The 17,644-nt window shown below is 39.0% G+C and overlaps 1 protein-coding gene across 3 annotated transcripts in view; it reads left to right on the top strand.

Moving 5' to 3' along the window:
• The window catches only part of LOC121961815 (serine/threonine-protein phosphatase 2B catalytic subunit alpha isoform), a 78,949-nt gene that overhangs the window by 24,348 nt on the left and 36,957 nt on the right, over nt 1-17,644 (top strand). For all 3 annotated transcript variants that reach the window (XM_042511857.1, XM_042511856.1, XM_042511855.1), the window contains exon 2: nt 6,651-6,851. In XM_042511857.1, the coding sequence (XP_042367791.1) occupies nt 6,651-6,851 (201 nt within the window). The remainder of the gene's footprint in view (nt 1-6,650; nt 6,852-17,644) is intronic.

The following is a 17,644-nucleotide window of genomic DNA, read 5'->3' as shown; positions in this document are numbered from 1 at the left end:
TATTATACTGTTATTCTGAAGCATTATCCCACATTTGTCAGAGTGCCAGTGGGTGTTTTTATTCTTTTTGTGTGTTGCCTATTGGAAACAAATACTGCTGCATGCCACTTCACTTTGGTTGTGCTGTCTTACCCATAGATGGATTACTGAACGGGTCTACAGAGCACAGGCTCAGGGACTCCTATTCTTGTAGAATGTTCCCGAAAAGTATATAAATAATCAAAAGGGACACAAAATGACCACAAAGAGACACAAAACAACAACAAAAAAGATGCAAAATGACCCTAAAGAGACACAAAATGTCTTCAAAGAGATACAATGTGACTGAAAAGAGACATAAAACAACCACAAAGAGACAAAGAATGACTAAACAGAGACACAGAATGACCACAAATGACATGGCTGTTTGGTTTCTCATTGCTTTGTGTCTCTCTCAGACTGGGTGTCTTGCTTGTGTGCAGTAGCATTTACAAAGAGATGCAAAATGACCACAAAGAGATAAAAAAAAATCTACAAGATACAAAACAACCTGAAAAAGTCACAAAAAACAAAAAGACCACAGAGATGCAAAACAACCACAAAAACACACAAAACAACCACAAAGAGATACAAAATGACCATAAAGATATGCAACACAATCACAGAGAGACATAAAACAACCACAAAGAGACGCAAAACATTGACAAAGAGACACAAAATATTGACAGAGGTGCAAAATGTCCACAAAAAGATGCAAAGCAACCACAAAGGGACACGTTACCACAAAGACATGGAAATTTCTTTAAAGAGGTGCACAGAATGACTACAAATGACACGGTTGCGTGGTTTGTCGTTGCTTTGTGTCTCCGTCAGACTTTGTGTCTTGCTTCCGTGCAGGAGTTGTGGGGGGGCTATTACATGTCTGTTTCTGTGTTTCTGGGCCCAACATAATCTGTCTTACCTGGCTCAGGTATTTACGTACCATATGATCAGATAGTGAGTCTCCACTCGATTCATTACACAGAGATCTTGCTGCTGCCAGCCTCTTACCTTGCCTGAGGATAAAGAGTACTGCACCGTCATTTAATAAGGCAAAAGGATCAAATGGGGAATAGTGGCTGCTGTTTTGTGCAAGTAAGGAAGTAAAATGATAGATCAGTATCACCCTTTGGATCAGACACTATGCTGCCTTTGCATAATAACATCTGACCATGCAGTCAAATTACTTCTGGTATTCTATGCTTATATGAAGTGACCTGTGTTGCACTGGCACATAGTTCCAGAGTCTTTGTTCTGCCTCAGATCCCTGTCGGTCATGCTGAGATTTCCACTGGTCATGCTGAGTCTTTGGGGAGCAAAATTGCTGGTGTGGTAGCTTGTCTGGCGGAAGGGGGCGGAGGGTTTGACGTGGGCAGTGACAACCCAAGTCTCGCCCACGCTCCACGAGGACTCCCGCTGCATCGTATGCCGTCAGCATTTTCTTGGGGGTCAATTCAACATCTGACAGAAAGATGCTGTGCATCGCAGGATTTAGGTTTCTGGCCCTGGAATTGTAAGAATTTCTCTTAAGTTGTTGCTTTTCTCGCCAAGCAGTCTGCTGTATCTGTACAGTTTTAAAGGAATTTGTTTTATCAATGCCCACTCATTGGCCACAATCCCAACACAACTTGGGCCGTGCTGACTTAATACTTATTAGCTTGCTCTTCACGACCATGCTCTTCTCGTCCTCTAAATTCCAAAAATCTCTGCTGGATATCAGTGAATGTGTTGGGGTTTTTTTGGGGTTTTTTTTATAATGTAAGGTGTAGCATACGGAAATTTTAGACATCTGACAAGTCCAAGACAAAGGATGATATACAGGAATTGTAGACATCTGGGCTGCCAGTTCAGGCAATCACAGTTGCACTCTGTGTTCTTCACTAAATGAAGCCAGGGGCTGCTCGGTGAGCTCTGCAACAGTCTGTCTCACTTTCTCCAATTAGGCTGATCTATCCAGCACCATATAACTGTGCACCTCCCGCTGTCTCATTCCTCAGAGAGATCGCATTAGCTCTGAACTACACCAACCTGAACATTTGAAGCTGCCCGTTTCCCCACTGCTTCTCAGCAGTTGCAGATGCACTGTGCCTGTGTGATTCTGATTTCTCAAGATTCACACCTGAATGTCTGCTATACTCTGGGATAATTATCCTAGTCACGCATGTTGCATGAACAAAGGTTGCTGTTGGGGGTGATGATCTAAAGCTTTGTGAGTTCAAAATCTAAGACTTGGCGCTAATCTACTCAAAAAGGAAATGCTAAAATGTTGCTATAAACCTTGCTGACCAAACCAAGATTGTATACTTTTATTAGATAAACTTTAATGTTTATTTAGCATGCAGACATTCAGAGGTTTAGTGGTCTACTACTCCTTAAAGCTAATGGATGGCTTTAATTTATGTGTTGGAAATTACAGTGCTAATCTGAGAGAAATTATCACGTAAACCTAAATCAGACTGCAGATTTATTTATTTTTTTCATCCTCTCGGACCCTCTCTCTCTCTCTCTCTCTCGCTCTCTCCCTCTCTCTCTCTCTCTCTCTCTCTTTTGTTATTTCTCTCCCATGCAAGATTTGAGACTGCAGTGCAATTTGCTGTTACATAAGAGAAGGGAACAGAGAAATGGTAAAATTAATGAAGGCAAAAGCGACCAGCTAATGGAGACCATTTTTGAGTCATACTTAGGTTTCAGGCAAATAGCCTCGGGTCAGTCTATGCTCCCACTGCTCTAAAGCTCTGTATGAAAAGATAGACGCGACAATTGCTGTGTGGGAACGTTCTGATGTTGATGTTAGGGAGGAAAATGGTTGAGATTTTGCCATTTTTGTTCTCTTTTGACCATAAGCAGCTCGTGTTTGAATTGTTAATTACTGCAGTGGCTGAAAAGGTGTGTTTTTAATGCAGTATTTCACATTGTCATTTATTTTCTTGTTCAAATAACTGAACTCAGCCAAAGTGTTTTGCTTTTTCTTCCTTGACTTTAGTTTTTAAGGGTGCTTTTTCCTCAGCTCAGGACTTTTAATTTTTGTCATGGGGGTGACGCATTTTTCTTCAGAGCGTAGAACCTACCATTACAATGTGTCATGTAATGTTTTGGCAGAGGTGGGTGTTAGACCTTTTTAATAAGAGGGCTGTTAAAAATTCCACAGGGGGAAAGTTCAGTGTTTCCATTGTCATGACTGGAGGAAATGGTAGGATGATGTGCTGAAAGGATGCCAGTGCGCCAACAACCACAGCGTTCTCTTAGGTTACTTCTATTCAAGAATAATGTTATTTTTAAGTGTCTGAATTTTAGGATGTGTTATGTTTTGTCACTTAGGGCTGTCGCTGTTAGAATTTCTTCTGGTTTAGGGTGACTCAACAGCATTACATGCTGTATTACCGCCATTTGTTATTTTTTGCAAATTTCTTAATTAACCCTGATTTTAGTACAACACAGATGAGCTTCACTTTTAGTAGGTGTTTTTATGCATTTTAATGGACAAAAATGACAGTTTTTAAACAAAGATAAATATTTGTTCAGTATTAAATGAAGAACAAAGAAAGGTGATTAGGCACAATAAGGGGCTCATCGTTTTGGTTGCATCTGGTTGATACGGAATATCTGTGGAAGTAAGTGTCAGCACAAGGTAGAGCACTTGCTCTGAATGAAGGGAAGCCTGAAGAACGAAAGGTCTTTGTGGGTTCAGTATTGACTTCTCCGTTGTTCAGCGATATTGTGGTTGGCCCAGTTTGTCCCGTCCCTACTCTACAGTGATGGCTGGGCAACAGATTCAACAGTTATGAGCGGTCACAGTGTTTTACCCAAAGTTGAAAGTTTTCTACACTCCCCATGACCAGGAAAAAACAGCAAACGCAGAGTGTAATTTGCCGCCTTTCCATAATATAAAGAAAAACGTGATCATTGCAGTTGTGGCAGTTTCCTGCAATTCCCTGTGGTTTGCTTTTCGACAATTGCAGACATCATGACTGCCCTGCTTCGACGGGAGCAGCTACTCCACCAAACTTCGACAAAATTGTTACAAACTCAACTCACAGGTTGACATTGTGTTTACAGAATATTCAGTATAGCTATGGAGATATTTGAACAGTTTGAATGGAGTGATTGTTTTTCATTCCTTTGTGTATCTCTGGATATATTTCCAAATCTATTACGAGTATGTCAAGAGTTATCGTATTCCTGCAGTTTGCTATATTTTGTCACAACTTAAGTTCATTACCGTAGAATTAGTTGTTTATATGAAACAGGAAGAAGTTTCAGCTGTGCAACACTAGTGCTAGGTGTCACTAAGTCTTACACACTGGACCTTTAAGGTGTATGGCATTTATTCAACCAAGGCCAATGCTCTATCTTGCAATGCTAAAGAAAAATAAAAGAATATATATTTTTACAGAGAAAGTTGAAAATAACTTAGTTTAGTCTCTTAAAGTTCAGATTCAAGAGCAGCATGTGGTTGTGGTAGACTGCCTTGGAAGTTCACCTGTCATTGCAGTAATGCTTAATTGGCTAACATGTGGGCTAAGGAAAATACTTTAAGCACTGTACCCTCTGCTCTTATCTGACAGTTAGACACATGGAGCTTAATATGACAGCCAACTAAAATCAAAACCCATAATATTCAGCCATTCATAGTGTTCTCAATCGTCCGAGTGACATTGGTGACATAATAATGTTGCAAATTCTTGACCCAGATTGTCACGTCATTCAGGTCAGGTGGAACGGTTTCATAATAGTTCACACAAATGTTCACACTGTATGGCTGCAGCATCTCATGGGCCAGTTTGATGTAGTCGCTCAAGTCAAAAGCCCCAAGGCCCTGGCCTCGGGCTAGAGTTGCACAGCAGGTGCTCAGGGGAGGCCAACCTGGGGCCTTGGGTAATTCTATCTCCGTATTTCTGAATGCCCCAGTTAACGCCTGGAGACATTGGTACTGATATTGTTATAAGAGATTGTTTTAGGCACATTGAGTATTTATTTGGCTTGAACATAGTTTGTGTTAGGAGCCTATTTTGATCATTTTGGTGTTAAGTGTGCAGATGGCGGTTGCAGGAAAGAGGGAAAATGGCTCACCAGCATTATAATGTTGACTTTCAGATATCAGAAATAGGTTTCCACTTCATTTGTTGGCTTTAGGCAGTGTTAGAACTTTATCTAAGTGGATTGAGCAAGTTAAAACAAGTGTAAAGAAGTCCTCATCGGTCACATAGACCTTTAATACTGACACTGTCAAAGACTGGAAACATTCAGGGTACAAATCTTTAAGTCCAATAAATCTGCAATTTCAACATACACCTGCTATTAAGCTTTAAATACTGCAGTCCAGATCCCAAATATCGTCTGTCACTAAGCACAGTGTGACACAGATAAAATGCAGGTCTGATTACCACTGATGTCACCTTTGGGAAGGATGGATGTTAAGTGAAACACTCACATGCACATAGCCACCAACTTAACAGTATTTGCCACTGGCTTAGTGCATTAGTCACACCCGTGTGCTATGTGCAAAGTCTGCAAGTGGACGTTTATTAAGCCCATGTCTTATTTTTTAGCAGCTGAATTGGAAAGTCCACAGGATATGGTCTTTATAGTGTCCTTTTTGTACCTTTGCTGTCAGTAAGTAATATGCTCATCAGGGGGTGTAAAAGGAAATATTAACACAGTGGGCTTTTGTTTCGGTGGAGGCAACAAAAAGTTCCTGTCCGCTGTTGAAATGGCATTGACATAAAGGCCATTATGAAGAACTGCATTGTGGGGTTTCTGTTCTTTTGTTACAAGACCATGATTTCCATTTAACTACTGTCTAAAGACACATTGTGCGATTTGCATAGAAAATGTGCACCGTCTCCTTTTTTCTGCTGTGATTAGATTGGAGAGTTCAGTTTTAAATGAAAATGCATGCAAACAGGACTCAGGCCTTTGAATGCATCTGTTGTATCCAGAATTGCCAGACAGCACACTGAACTGTTGTGAAAAGCTATCCCTTTATAAGCCACTAATTAAACTGACAGTAACAGAGATTTGTTGTGGTTTCAGTAGTCTAATTTTCACGATGCCTTCAAGACCCTCAGAAATAAGCATAATTTTACTCTTTTAAATAATTGTGACTGACAAATAACTAAATGCACATCAGACTGGAGGTCCTCTAATCATACACATAAACAGAGCATGTTTGAATATAGAAATGGTTACATATTCAACACTGCAAGATAATGCTCATATAAAAAGGCTTTTTACGTTAATAAAAAAACATTTTTGTTCTGTGCTTCATTTTCAAAGTGTAATCTCTTTTGCTATGAATATTGCCAAGCAAACTAGAAATTGTGTGGGTCTGTTATAAATATTGAAAACTGAATGACTCACAGATCATAGCTGCAATCTGGTAAATTGTCTCAGAGGGTGGGCTGGAAGCATGGGAGTGAACACCAACTCCCTCTCCTGAGGGGAGTAGATTCCCTGGAAGGTACAAAGTACCTGCTAATCAAACAGCTTAAATGCCTTTTGCTCAGTGATGTGGAATTAACTGCGTATCCTTGTAAGCCTTTTGTCAATGACAAGTATATTAAAGCACTGTAAATATGTTATGAAAGCAGTCATAATGATGCTTTTCTTTTTTTTTTTTTTAACCCTCGCAGCTGTCCCGTTCCCCCCCAGTCACCGGCTGACGGCTAAAGAGGTGTTTGACAGCGATGGGAAGCCCAAAGTGGACGTGCTGAAAGCTCACCTAACTAAGGAAGGCCGCGTGGAGGAATCGGTGGCTCTGAGGCTCATAGGAGAGGGCGCAGCAATCTTGCGTGCAGAGAAGAACCTGCTTGACATCGAGGCCCCTGTGACAGGTTAGCAGTCGCCTTTCACACATTGTGTTTGTCAGCAGAGTAGAGGTTAATGGGTAAGTTTGGTATTTCTTTATTCTGGGCTCTATTTTCCCATGTTTTTGTTTCTAAGTGACAAATGGGGATTGCATTGAATGGGGGTGGCATTTTTAAAGTTGTTCCAGCATTAAGTGAGACATTAGCAAAACAGACTGCAATATAACCACTTGGATCATGTTTGAACTGTGTGAAAGCACTATGGAGAGGACCCCTACAGAGTAAGACCTTCTTGTAAAAGAGTAAGATCCTTTTTGTTTAGCTAGGAACAACCCCAAAATCGCTATCGCCAAACCCACCAGACTCCATATAAATAATCAGTAATTTCATTATTGTAAAACACACTTCATTTAAAGTCAACAGAAACCTATTAAAAGACGTCTTGATTCGTCTTCCCACTGTTCCAACAATCACCAACTGGGGTTTGTTTTAAATAAACCCTTAATTCACTCAGTTAGAGGTAAAATTATGCAGGCTTTATACATGAAATTAAATTACTGTCTACTATAATAGAGTCTGGTGGGTTTAGTGATGCCATTTTCAGGCTGTTTCTGGTTACACAAAAAGGTTCTTACTCCTCACTGAGAAGGTCTTTCTCTGTAGGGCTACCTTCCATAAGGAGTCAGACACTTAAAATAACAATCTGAGCCTGTCAGTGGCAAAAACAAGCACTTGTAGTGGGCGAAAGTGCAAACATACACCTAGTGGTTACATTGCAGCCTGTTTTTCATATGGCCAGCTGCAGCCCCTTTTCATTAAATACTTGACAACTTTTCAATGGTCAGTTGTTGCCCCCATTAGTCCCTTTGACATAAAAATATGGGTAAAAGGATCCAGGTTGAAAAACCCTAAACTTACCCTTTAAACAATAAATTGGTTGACATAATTAATCAGTAACTATTTTAGCAATTATGTCTTTAACTCTGGCAGCACAAAATGTCATTTGGTTGTGTTTTTTTTGCATCATAACAATGTCTTCTTGCAAGCTAAACACATAACAAAAGACTGCAATATTTTACTTCGAATACATTAACAACATACTTTGTTTGTAAGCGCTGACAGGGGGCCATGCAAACATGAATGTGTTTTGGTTTTGTACTGCTTTAATAGATGGAGAAATTTGAAGATGTCACCCTGTGCTTAGGAAATTTTGACAGAATATTTAAGTAAGCGATAATTAAAATATTTGGTAGTTTGGCAGTTAGAGCCTTCCACCAACAAATAAGTATTTCTCCAAGAGGGGACGCTGGAATGTGAGGCCGTTGATATTTATGCCCTTGTGCACTTTAAAAACTGTAAAATTTGTTCTATGTGCTTTGGTTATTGCAATTCTGATACTATAAATTATACTAAAATTATGATCATCCTGATTATTTTGCTGGATTTCTATCATTTTTAAGCATTATTACAGTTTTTACATATTGTTCCTTTGTACTGTTTTTGTTCCAAGGTCTTCTGGCTGACTTACTAACCAAAATCAAAACTTCAGGACTGTTTAACAGCTTTAAAAGAAAACCGTTTGTGCTTGTTTTAAATCAATTACCTTAACAAATGAGTGACAATGATTCATAGACAAAAATGGTGCTTGCATGCACACATGGCAGGAAAAGCAAATTATTCTCCTATTCCCGGCTACCTAGCCAATTTCTTTCATGTTTGTCACTGTTGTTCTAGAGTCAGCCATTATTAGGACTGCCACGGTGGGCACTGACAGTACTTGAGTACAAAACACAATCCGAATCTCACTATATGTTAACCCTAAAATAATCAATGCAGCCTAACTTACAGACAACTTGCAGAAACGTGTGTGTTAGATTTGAAACACACTCTCTTGGCTCTTTTGAAGAGAGGACTGCAGGCTTACATTCATATCAAAACTTAATTTTCTTAATTAAGTGAGTCATTGTGCCTCCAGGCCACACGTGGGCCATGCAGCTGGCCATAGCAGTGTGTTTTATTTTAGGAAACACACGAGTTTAGTTCATCCAAGTTGCCAAAGCTAAAAAGCTTTTTTGACACGCTCATTTGGCTGCTTCATATATTAAAACACAGTTGTAACACAGAAAAGTTCAACAGACTGATATTCAGCTTACTATAAAAAAAACACCTGCTACCCTTGGAAAAAAGTAATTTCTAATGCCTAATTTCTCTCTTTTTTCAGATAGATTAACTATAAAGGTAGCATGAAAAGCAGAGCATTTTTGTGACTACTAATTTTTCACAAGATTTATTAATTTATTTCTACAGTTGAGCAATTATTCAGACTGAAAAGCGCCCTGCAGCTGAAGTTCAGCTCATTCATGCCTGCCTCAGTGAAGAAAGACACTCGCTGATGCATATGCACAGATCCAGAGCATCTATTGTTGTCTTTCTTCCTGGTCAAGTGCCCCGTTCCTCCATTAGACTTTCTGATGAGGCTTCTTTGATGTTGTTGTAATCAGAGGCATGGACCTCCTCAAAGGATCTATGGCAACCCATCATTTCCTAGTACAAGATCATTCTTAAAACAAAATGCAGTGGAGAGAGGCCTGTGCTCATATTTGGAAAGTGTCGCACTTACTTAAATTCATGAATGCATGGCTGTTTTTAAACAAAAGTGTTGGTCTCATAGGTTTACTGAGGCCATTTAAATAATAGAATATCTTGTCTGGTTGCTCAAGAGAGTGGGGGGAAAAAAAAGATGCAAACAGGCTACGACAATCATAAGCCTCATTTAGTGCCTCTGTCTTTGTGTTGTCAGGAACGTACGCAAAATTTTTGATTATTTAGCTGTGTATAACTTACTTTCATTAAGGATTTTTATGACAAAGTACCACTGTGGATTCAGTCTAGAGGGGTGAAAGGAAAAATCTGTATTCTCAGCTCTGTATGCCAGTGTATGCAGTCGAATTCAATTTTAACTCAGACTGAACATCAACCAAATTGTATTGATCTACCATTTTAAAGTAAACACCATTAAATAAGTTCATTTCCACAATGAAACAGTAGGCTACTTATATAACTTAAACACATATGCACAAGAAGGAAAAGCTGTGATCTTTCTTACTATGCTGAAGGGGAAAAAAGTCTCTTAAAATGCTAGTGTTATTCACTAAAAATATGGCATTATTGGTTTGAAAAAATAGCAGTGGGTATGAGTTCATCAGATATGTTAAGTATAGTATTATTTTCTGCCTTAACCCTTTGAAACCTGTATTGACATCACTTTTCTTGTGCTGTGTTCAGATGAAGTATTCTAAATTGGTGTGATTTTTTGATTTTCCTTGGAAAACATAGGGAAAAAAGGCAATGAGCAACCTTGCAAGAACTGTCCCGCAAATTGCAAGAAATTAATAGATTCACAAAATTATTTATAAAAAAGCAAGGGTGAAATTTCCAGAAAACTTAATTTCTAATTAATTTCTTATAAAAAATAATAATTTGTTTGTTTTGTGTTGTTTAGGTAATTTCCTGTTGATGTTTTGTAAACTTTCCCCTTTCTTATTGTTTTTTGTTTTTTAGTTGGTTTGTTTTTTGTATGTATGTAATGTTCAGGTAATTTCTTTTTTAATTTCTTATTATTACTTTATAACTAATTTCTTGCCAGTTTTGCCCAGGTTTCAAAGGTTTAACTTGAGTCTGGTTTCTTCTGTGTAAATAAGCTCTAACGCTGACCTTTCGGTGTGGTCAGATAGTCATTTCAAATCTGAGAAGCTCTGTCACAAGCTAACATATCTTAATTTTAGATTTCAGAGCGGTTTAGATTCGACCAATAAACATCCTTCCTTTGTTGTGCTACATAGAAACAGCGAGCAGCTCCTGTTCAGTGTGCAGGCCCAGAATCCTGAGGAGCTCTGCGTGTGCGTGTGTGTGTGCGCGCGCGTATGCTTGTATGCATGCACGAGCACTGCAATGAAGCATTTCTTTCCCTCCCACTCAACACCCCTGTCTCAACCCTTCTCCCACTCAGTAGTCCTTTTCAACAAGGATTTCTCTGTTGCGCGTGCTCGTGATCCTGCTGTGTTTCCCTCTCATGCATGCTCTGAAACTCACACACCATTCTCTATAAACATTTCTTTGTTTCTCTGTGTACTCCTCTTTCCTCTGTCTGCCATGTTTTTATTCCTCTGTGTCATGCTCAGGGCTCTTTCTCTCTCTCTGTATCCCCCCACCCCCAAATAAGCAGCTTACAACTCCAACATGACACACGTTTGGCAAATTAGTAAGTAAATATTTATCATAGATGTAAAGCACCCTGATATGTCATCTATCTTACTCTTTCTGCTTCTTGCATTCACACAGTCACTTCCTGGTTGGACCAGATGGCAGGTGGGGTTTTTCGTGGAGGGAGGGATGCGTGTGACGAACAGAGCTGGCTTAGGCCACTGTGTACAAGCTGCTCCCATGGCCTTCGTACACCCGTCAATAGAGCTCCTACAGCCACATCACCAGGCAACAGGGAGCTTTTACGCTGTTCATACACCTGTTTGCAGTGTGGGTGCTCAACCCTGATGGAGATTGGTTTCTAACATGTTTGAAAGAGATGTTAAAGTGATCAGTATAATCTGAAATGCTTCCAAGGTTCTGTCTTTATTAGCCTTAGCTGTATGCATTTTGTTGAATGTTTCTCATGAAAACGATTTATTCTTTGTGAGGAAATGTTCAGACCTTGGATGTGGAATATCCTGTAAAAAGGTTTCACTAAGACCTTGATTAGGATGGCAGTGTGAAGTGTGCTTTTTCTGTGCAGCATTGCAAGGTCACTAAACCTTTCCAATATGTTGTTACACAAGTGATTCAACAAAAAATACACTTATCATGTGAATTTTAGAGCGAGGGAGAGTTGGCAAGCCCCCTCCATAATAGCTGCATATATTTACTAGATGGCCTCTTTCACGTCCTAGTAGGTTGCCAGGTTGCCAGGTTTCTGCGTACTGCATTAGAAATAGCCCCGCCGTGTTTCAAAATCAAAATGTTACATCTCAATATCTTAAAAATGTAAATATATTACCAAAAATATATATTAACAATAAAAAATCAAGCCTCTAAAGTCATCTGTCTCAAGTCTAAGTCAAGTCGCAAGTCATGAATACAAGTCTAGACTATACAAAAAAATCGGCTGTGGCAATATTAGCTAGGTGCAGATTTAGTGGCGTTAATCATTTGGTATCAGCCTCACAAATTCAGCATTGTTTGGGCTACAATGTATATTTTCACCACAATTTACACCAGTGGTTCCAAACCTGATAGTCAGGACCCTCTTAAGGTCTTGCAAGATAATTCCAAGGGGATTGCAAAATGATAGGTGAGAAGAAAAATGTTTCTGCTGCACAAAATAATGTGTATTTTCTGTTTCTTTTCTTCATTTTTTGTTTAAGTTAAATACTGAAAAATGTATACTCTTCATGCCTCTGACAATGGAACTGCTCCAAGCTCATAAACGCATATTATACACAAGCAATGACAAACACCATAAAAGGTCACAATTTTGTGAAGGGTTGGGTAACACAGTAATTTAAAGTTGGTTGAGCTCTTTAAAGTCCACCACTCAAGCAGAACATTTATTGTTGCTGCTGTACTGGTGATAGCAGCTTGTTAAGCATCACATGCAATCTGATGTTCATAACAGATTGCAAGCTCCACCAACGCCTTTGCATAAATGCATGCTCTGCAAGATGTAAGCTCTCAGAGAGTGCCATCAGAAAACCTGGGGGTATATTGTTATCATGCAGTCTCAATCAAAACATGATCTGGCACAGTCTGCCTCACCGTGGATTTCTCTGGCTCAATGAGCCCGGCCTTTGGAGTGGCCTGTGTAGGTTCTGAAGCCAGGTTGTGTAATGTCCACCACCCACTCAATAGCTGCTGCCTGCTGATATGCTGCTACTCAGGGAGATCACTTTAGCGCGCAAGCTGGAGATGGCCAGAACCAATTGTTTCTCACTCCAGATAATGTACTCCCACCTGCTCTTCTTATGTGGGTTCTGGTTCTCACCTCGTTTTTGTGTGTTGTGTGACAAGAGGGAGGGAGGCAAAGCATGTCTGTAGGTGTACTGGAGCAGAGCGATGGATGGATTGTGTGTTTGCTGTGATAAAGCAGCTCCCCGAGCTGGAGGAGTGAGCCATTGTATCGCTTCTGTTTGTTTTTCATCGACCAGCATCGTCCGCGCTCGCACAGATGAGGTGACTACAATTTACAGTGACCATCACGTTGGGTCTTTTTGACCAATGATTAAACTCTCACCACAGCCGTGTATCCCTGCTGTTTTCTTTGCTGGCAAGTGACAGCTTTTCAAAAGGTCAGCTGGAGGTCCAGCCCTCCCACACACAGCGTGTTTGACGTGTGCTTCAGGTGAAATTGCAGTGTCTGACTCCTTCGCCGGACTCCCTCCTGCAGAGCTGGCTTCTAAAAACATTTTAAAAAATGGTTAATTTCCCTGTGAACACTGTGAGCATTACACTTTCGTAATAATTGCTCTCTTGGTGGTCATCCCTTCAGACAGTATTGTTCTCTGGGGCACAGGGTAATGTGTTTTTGAGACAATTGCTTTACAGAGGAGATGGTTGCCTCTTGCATCCATCTGTATGTGTCTGCAGAATGGATACATTGCAGTGTTACCCCTGGTGATACTCGTAGAGGTTCTTTATCAGGTCAGCAGCAGCTTAGATTTGTTTGTTGTTGTTTTTTCTCAGTGATATAAGCTGCCATTGTTGATCGGATTTGATGATTCGTTTCCATAGCAATCACACACCTTCTGGATAAAGCAGGATGAATCACTTGGACTGCCTTGTCATCTTGTCCCTTTTATCAAATATAGTCACATGTTATGGCATCTTGACTAGGGCTGCAACTAACGGTTATATACACAGTCTATTTATTTGTTGATAATTTTCTTGAATAATTAATTAGCGTTTAATCTCAAAATGTCTTATTTTGTGCACAACCCAAAGATATTGTGTTTACTGTCATAAGAAACAAGAAAATATTCACTTTTAAGAAGCTGAAAACAGAAAACTTTGACCTTTTTTCTTAAGATATTACTCAAATTAGACTGATCAATTATCAAATTAGTTGATGATTGATTTAGTATTCACAGCTTGGGGTCCAAGGGTATGAGATTTCATGGTACGATAACTGTCTCAGCAGATATCGCACTTTCACAGGATCATGATATTACAGAATTGTTATTATTATTAGTTACTATGACCCGTAAAGAAATGACAAGCAAAACTTTTACATTTGGTTGAACTATAATTGAAACGTTAAGCCATTTTTTTATGGAATGATGTGTAAAATGTCTCCTGTTTTAAAATAACTTAAATAAAGATGATGTACTATTTTTAACACTGTTGAAAAGCAAACTTACACAGTATGATTACAGTCATTTTTTTTATCACGGTATACCTTTAAGCTGGTATACCACCATGACTTTATGGACTGATCGGTTAATCATTGCAGCTCCAAACTTGACATTGAGTAGTACATTACCCTTAACGTGAAGCCTTAAAGGGGAACTACGTCCTTTTTCAAAATTCATACATCATACTTATGATCTAAGACTGTCCAAAAGTATCAGCAAACATGAGCAACTCTCCCAAAATCTCCCAAATCCAAAAGTTAGAGTGCTCAAACTTAAATATGTGATACTTAAATATGTATCGGGTGTAGTATGGAGCTGCTCTACAATAGACTAAAGCTTATTGGGGTATGAAAAAAGAAATCAATGGAGCAACTCCATACTTTATATCCTTTGACATCATAAGTTTGAGACTTACTTATCTGCTCTGGGAATGACAGAGGAATTCTTAACTTAGGGGATGTTCCCCTTTAATGGTGGCCAAGACGCCAAAAAATAGGGATGTTACAAAAAATATCAAAGAGTTGCCTTTTAATGTTTTTCTTTTTTTAATTTCTTTTCGGAATAGAGAAAATCACTTTCTTGCTCTAATTGCTGTTTGTTTTTATAGTTCTTTAAGGTTTTAATGGGCTTTAAGGATCCATGCAGGTCTTTAATTTCCTTCATCAAGTGTCAGACAAATACAGTGTTTACCCCAATTAAAACTTAATAGAACTTACATGTACTTTTTACCTCACCGCCCAAGTAAATCAGGTATTCAAAACACAAATTAAATAAATGCATGCAAATTATTAGGTTCGTCATTCGATTTTTTTCCAACAACTCCTGTCAATTTACCTGTCATTAACCAAAAAATGGCATCATCAACGTCAAAAGATGAAGCATAACCATGCACTTATTGGACGGCTTTACTGTAGAACATAAATTAAAAGAAAAACAATCAGTGCTCTGAAAACAAGGCCAAACCTTTTCTTTATCACCGAAAAAGACAAATGTCTCAGTTAAGTAGGGAAAAAAAACAAGGGGTTATGTTGATCTTCTGACTTTAACTGATTTTTATCATTTACTTCTAATACATGAATTTATGAAGTATTTTTTTTCTAGTGCATACAGTTAATGAGTTAAAAATAAAATTAATAAAGTTTGTTTAAGTATTGTTTGAGTCACCTTTGTTCAAATAAATCAGTTTTTTGGGATGCTTACAACCAATCTAAAATTAACCAGTGCTACATGTTTGTACTGTAGTATTGTTGGCTTGAGGGAGTAAGGACATCTTTAGAAATTGGACACAAATAAAAGGCTCTTTTTTTGAAGTTGGTCCCCACTGTGAATTTAAACAGTTGCGCTGTGGGTTTAATAAAAGACAAATGGTAGAGCGAAGGTTTACGATACAGTCAAGGAGAGCTGATTCTCGGAGCTGTCTCACGAGGCTCGTAACTTGAGATAATTGCTCTCCAACGTTGTCCTCCAGCTCCAGCTAATTGGGTATCTCTCTGAAAGACTTTTTTTCACAGGCTCTTATTGTAATTCCTCCTGCTAGATACAGTTAATAAAGCGACAAACAGCCTTGCGAAAAAGAAAGTCTGTGTCCTTTTTCATATAAGATTACAATCTATTCACCCTGTTGTTAATTACTCAATTAGCCAATTCCTTGAAGAATAGATGAGTTGCAGCACTTTGGCATCAAACATGGACACCACGCTTATCACTGCTGCCGCCAAGATAGCGTTGGCCTTTAAATTACTGATTGTTGTCTTTGATTGTTTGTTTATCACAACTCTCAGGTGTAGAAAGTGCAGAATGGTTTAATGAAGTGGAAAGACTTTAAGACAACCAAGTCTGTAAGTGTTAATTAACTGTGTTGATCATACCAGCTGTATAGATTTATTTTTGTAATTTATATGTCTTTGCATTTGTTGCCCACAGTGCCTGTGGATTTGACGTCAGCCTTATTAGTTTAGACACCACTTTAACACTGAAATCAAATAAGAAGTGCAGCAACAAGAAAATACAATTTGGGGGGGGGGTTCTGGGGTAAGCTAGATTCTCCTAAGGGAAAGACCGCTACAGTAAGGTTGAATGCGAGGAATTTACAAACATCTGCTCTCATTTCATAGGAAAAATATCTGCAGATATAATACCCAGGATTTTTAGTATGTGTACGTGTGTGTGTGTGTGTGTGTGTGTGTGTGTGGCTGTGTACTGAAGACTGTGTTCTGAAACAAAGACACCTTCTATAAACCTCATTAACGCTACCACATATTTATGGTGATATAACTGGATCTATTCTTCGGCTGGCAGCTTGCAGACCAGCTGTGTGGTTAAATATTTTTCAGGATCTACAGTTGAGCTTTCAGGTACTTTCTCGTGTTTCCCAAACAAAGGGTCTTGCCAAATGAGAGAAGGGGGGGTAGATGCATTTGCTTTTTTATATCAATAATATGATCAATATTTCCTGATCTGTAGGAGGTGATCTGAATGGATAATTAATAGACGTCGTAACAATGCAGCCATCTGGCCATCCGCCTCATAACTGTGTTGAAGTTTTTGGCATCCGACCGGGACCATTTTTTTTTTTTTATCCGACCAGTGTTTGCTATAAAACCGCGTAGTTGAATAAATATTATTATAATAATGTTATTATGTTATATATTATTATTATATTATTATAATGTCAATTTTATTGTATGCTTTTTGAATATTTTGTGGTTAAAATCAAATTTTATTCATGTTGAGAAATCCCAGAATGGACTCGTCCAGAAGTGGACACACCAGTTAGGAACCACCACAAATGTGAAGAATCGAACAACCTTCTACAAATCTACAAATTGACCATAGACCCTTAAAACAGAAGACCTCACATGCACCTTGTCAGTCAAAGGCAGCTAAGCAGCAAATCTAAGCTGGCCTCTGCTCCCCTTGTTTCCCCAGAGAGTAATTTAGTATAAGGTCACACAGGGTGATAGGAAACCAATCCAGATTGAGTGATTTGCGGTTTTTGATTTCTGACGTGGATGGGTTCGTCCCAGAATGCTCCCTTGACACTATTTAACAGCTGCCTGCAATGTGTTAGTATCCGTACAGAATGGATATGACTCTAGTGATATTGTGGATTTAACTGTGCTGAATATACTGGACTTCCTGAGAATACCAGCAGAGTAACAGACTGTCAGTGCTATTAGGATGAAGTGAATGTGTTCACAGCGATTATCTGTTTGTAATCGCTACAACAAGCCAGATTTGTGATCCTAGTTAACAGTACGTGTTTTAGAAATGGATATAACTGAGAGCTTTGCAGTTGTTTCAGCCAATGAACTTTTAGTGTGTTTGGCAAGGATAGGTGTATTCAAATTACGAGCCAGTCGAGACACCTCAAGGTTATAAAGAGGCTGAAAAAGGATGTGGTGGAAAAGCGAGGCATGA

Source organism: Plectropomus leopardus, chromosome 23 (assembly GCF_008729295.1).
Source record: "Plectropomus leopardus isolate mb chromosome 23, YSFRI_Pleo_2.0, whole genome shotgun sequence".
Taxonomy (NCBI): Eukaryota; Metazoa; Chordata; class Actinopteri; order Perciformes; family Serranidae; genus Plectropomus; species Plectropomus leopardus.
This window is presented reverse-complemented; position numbering and strand designations above follow the sequence as displayed.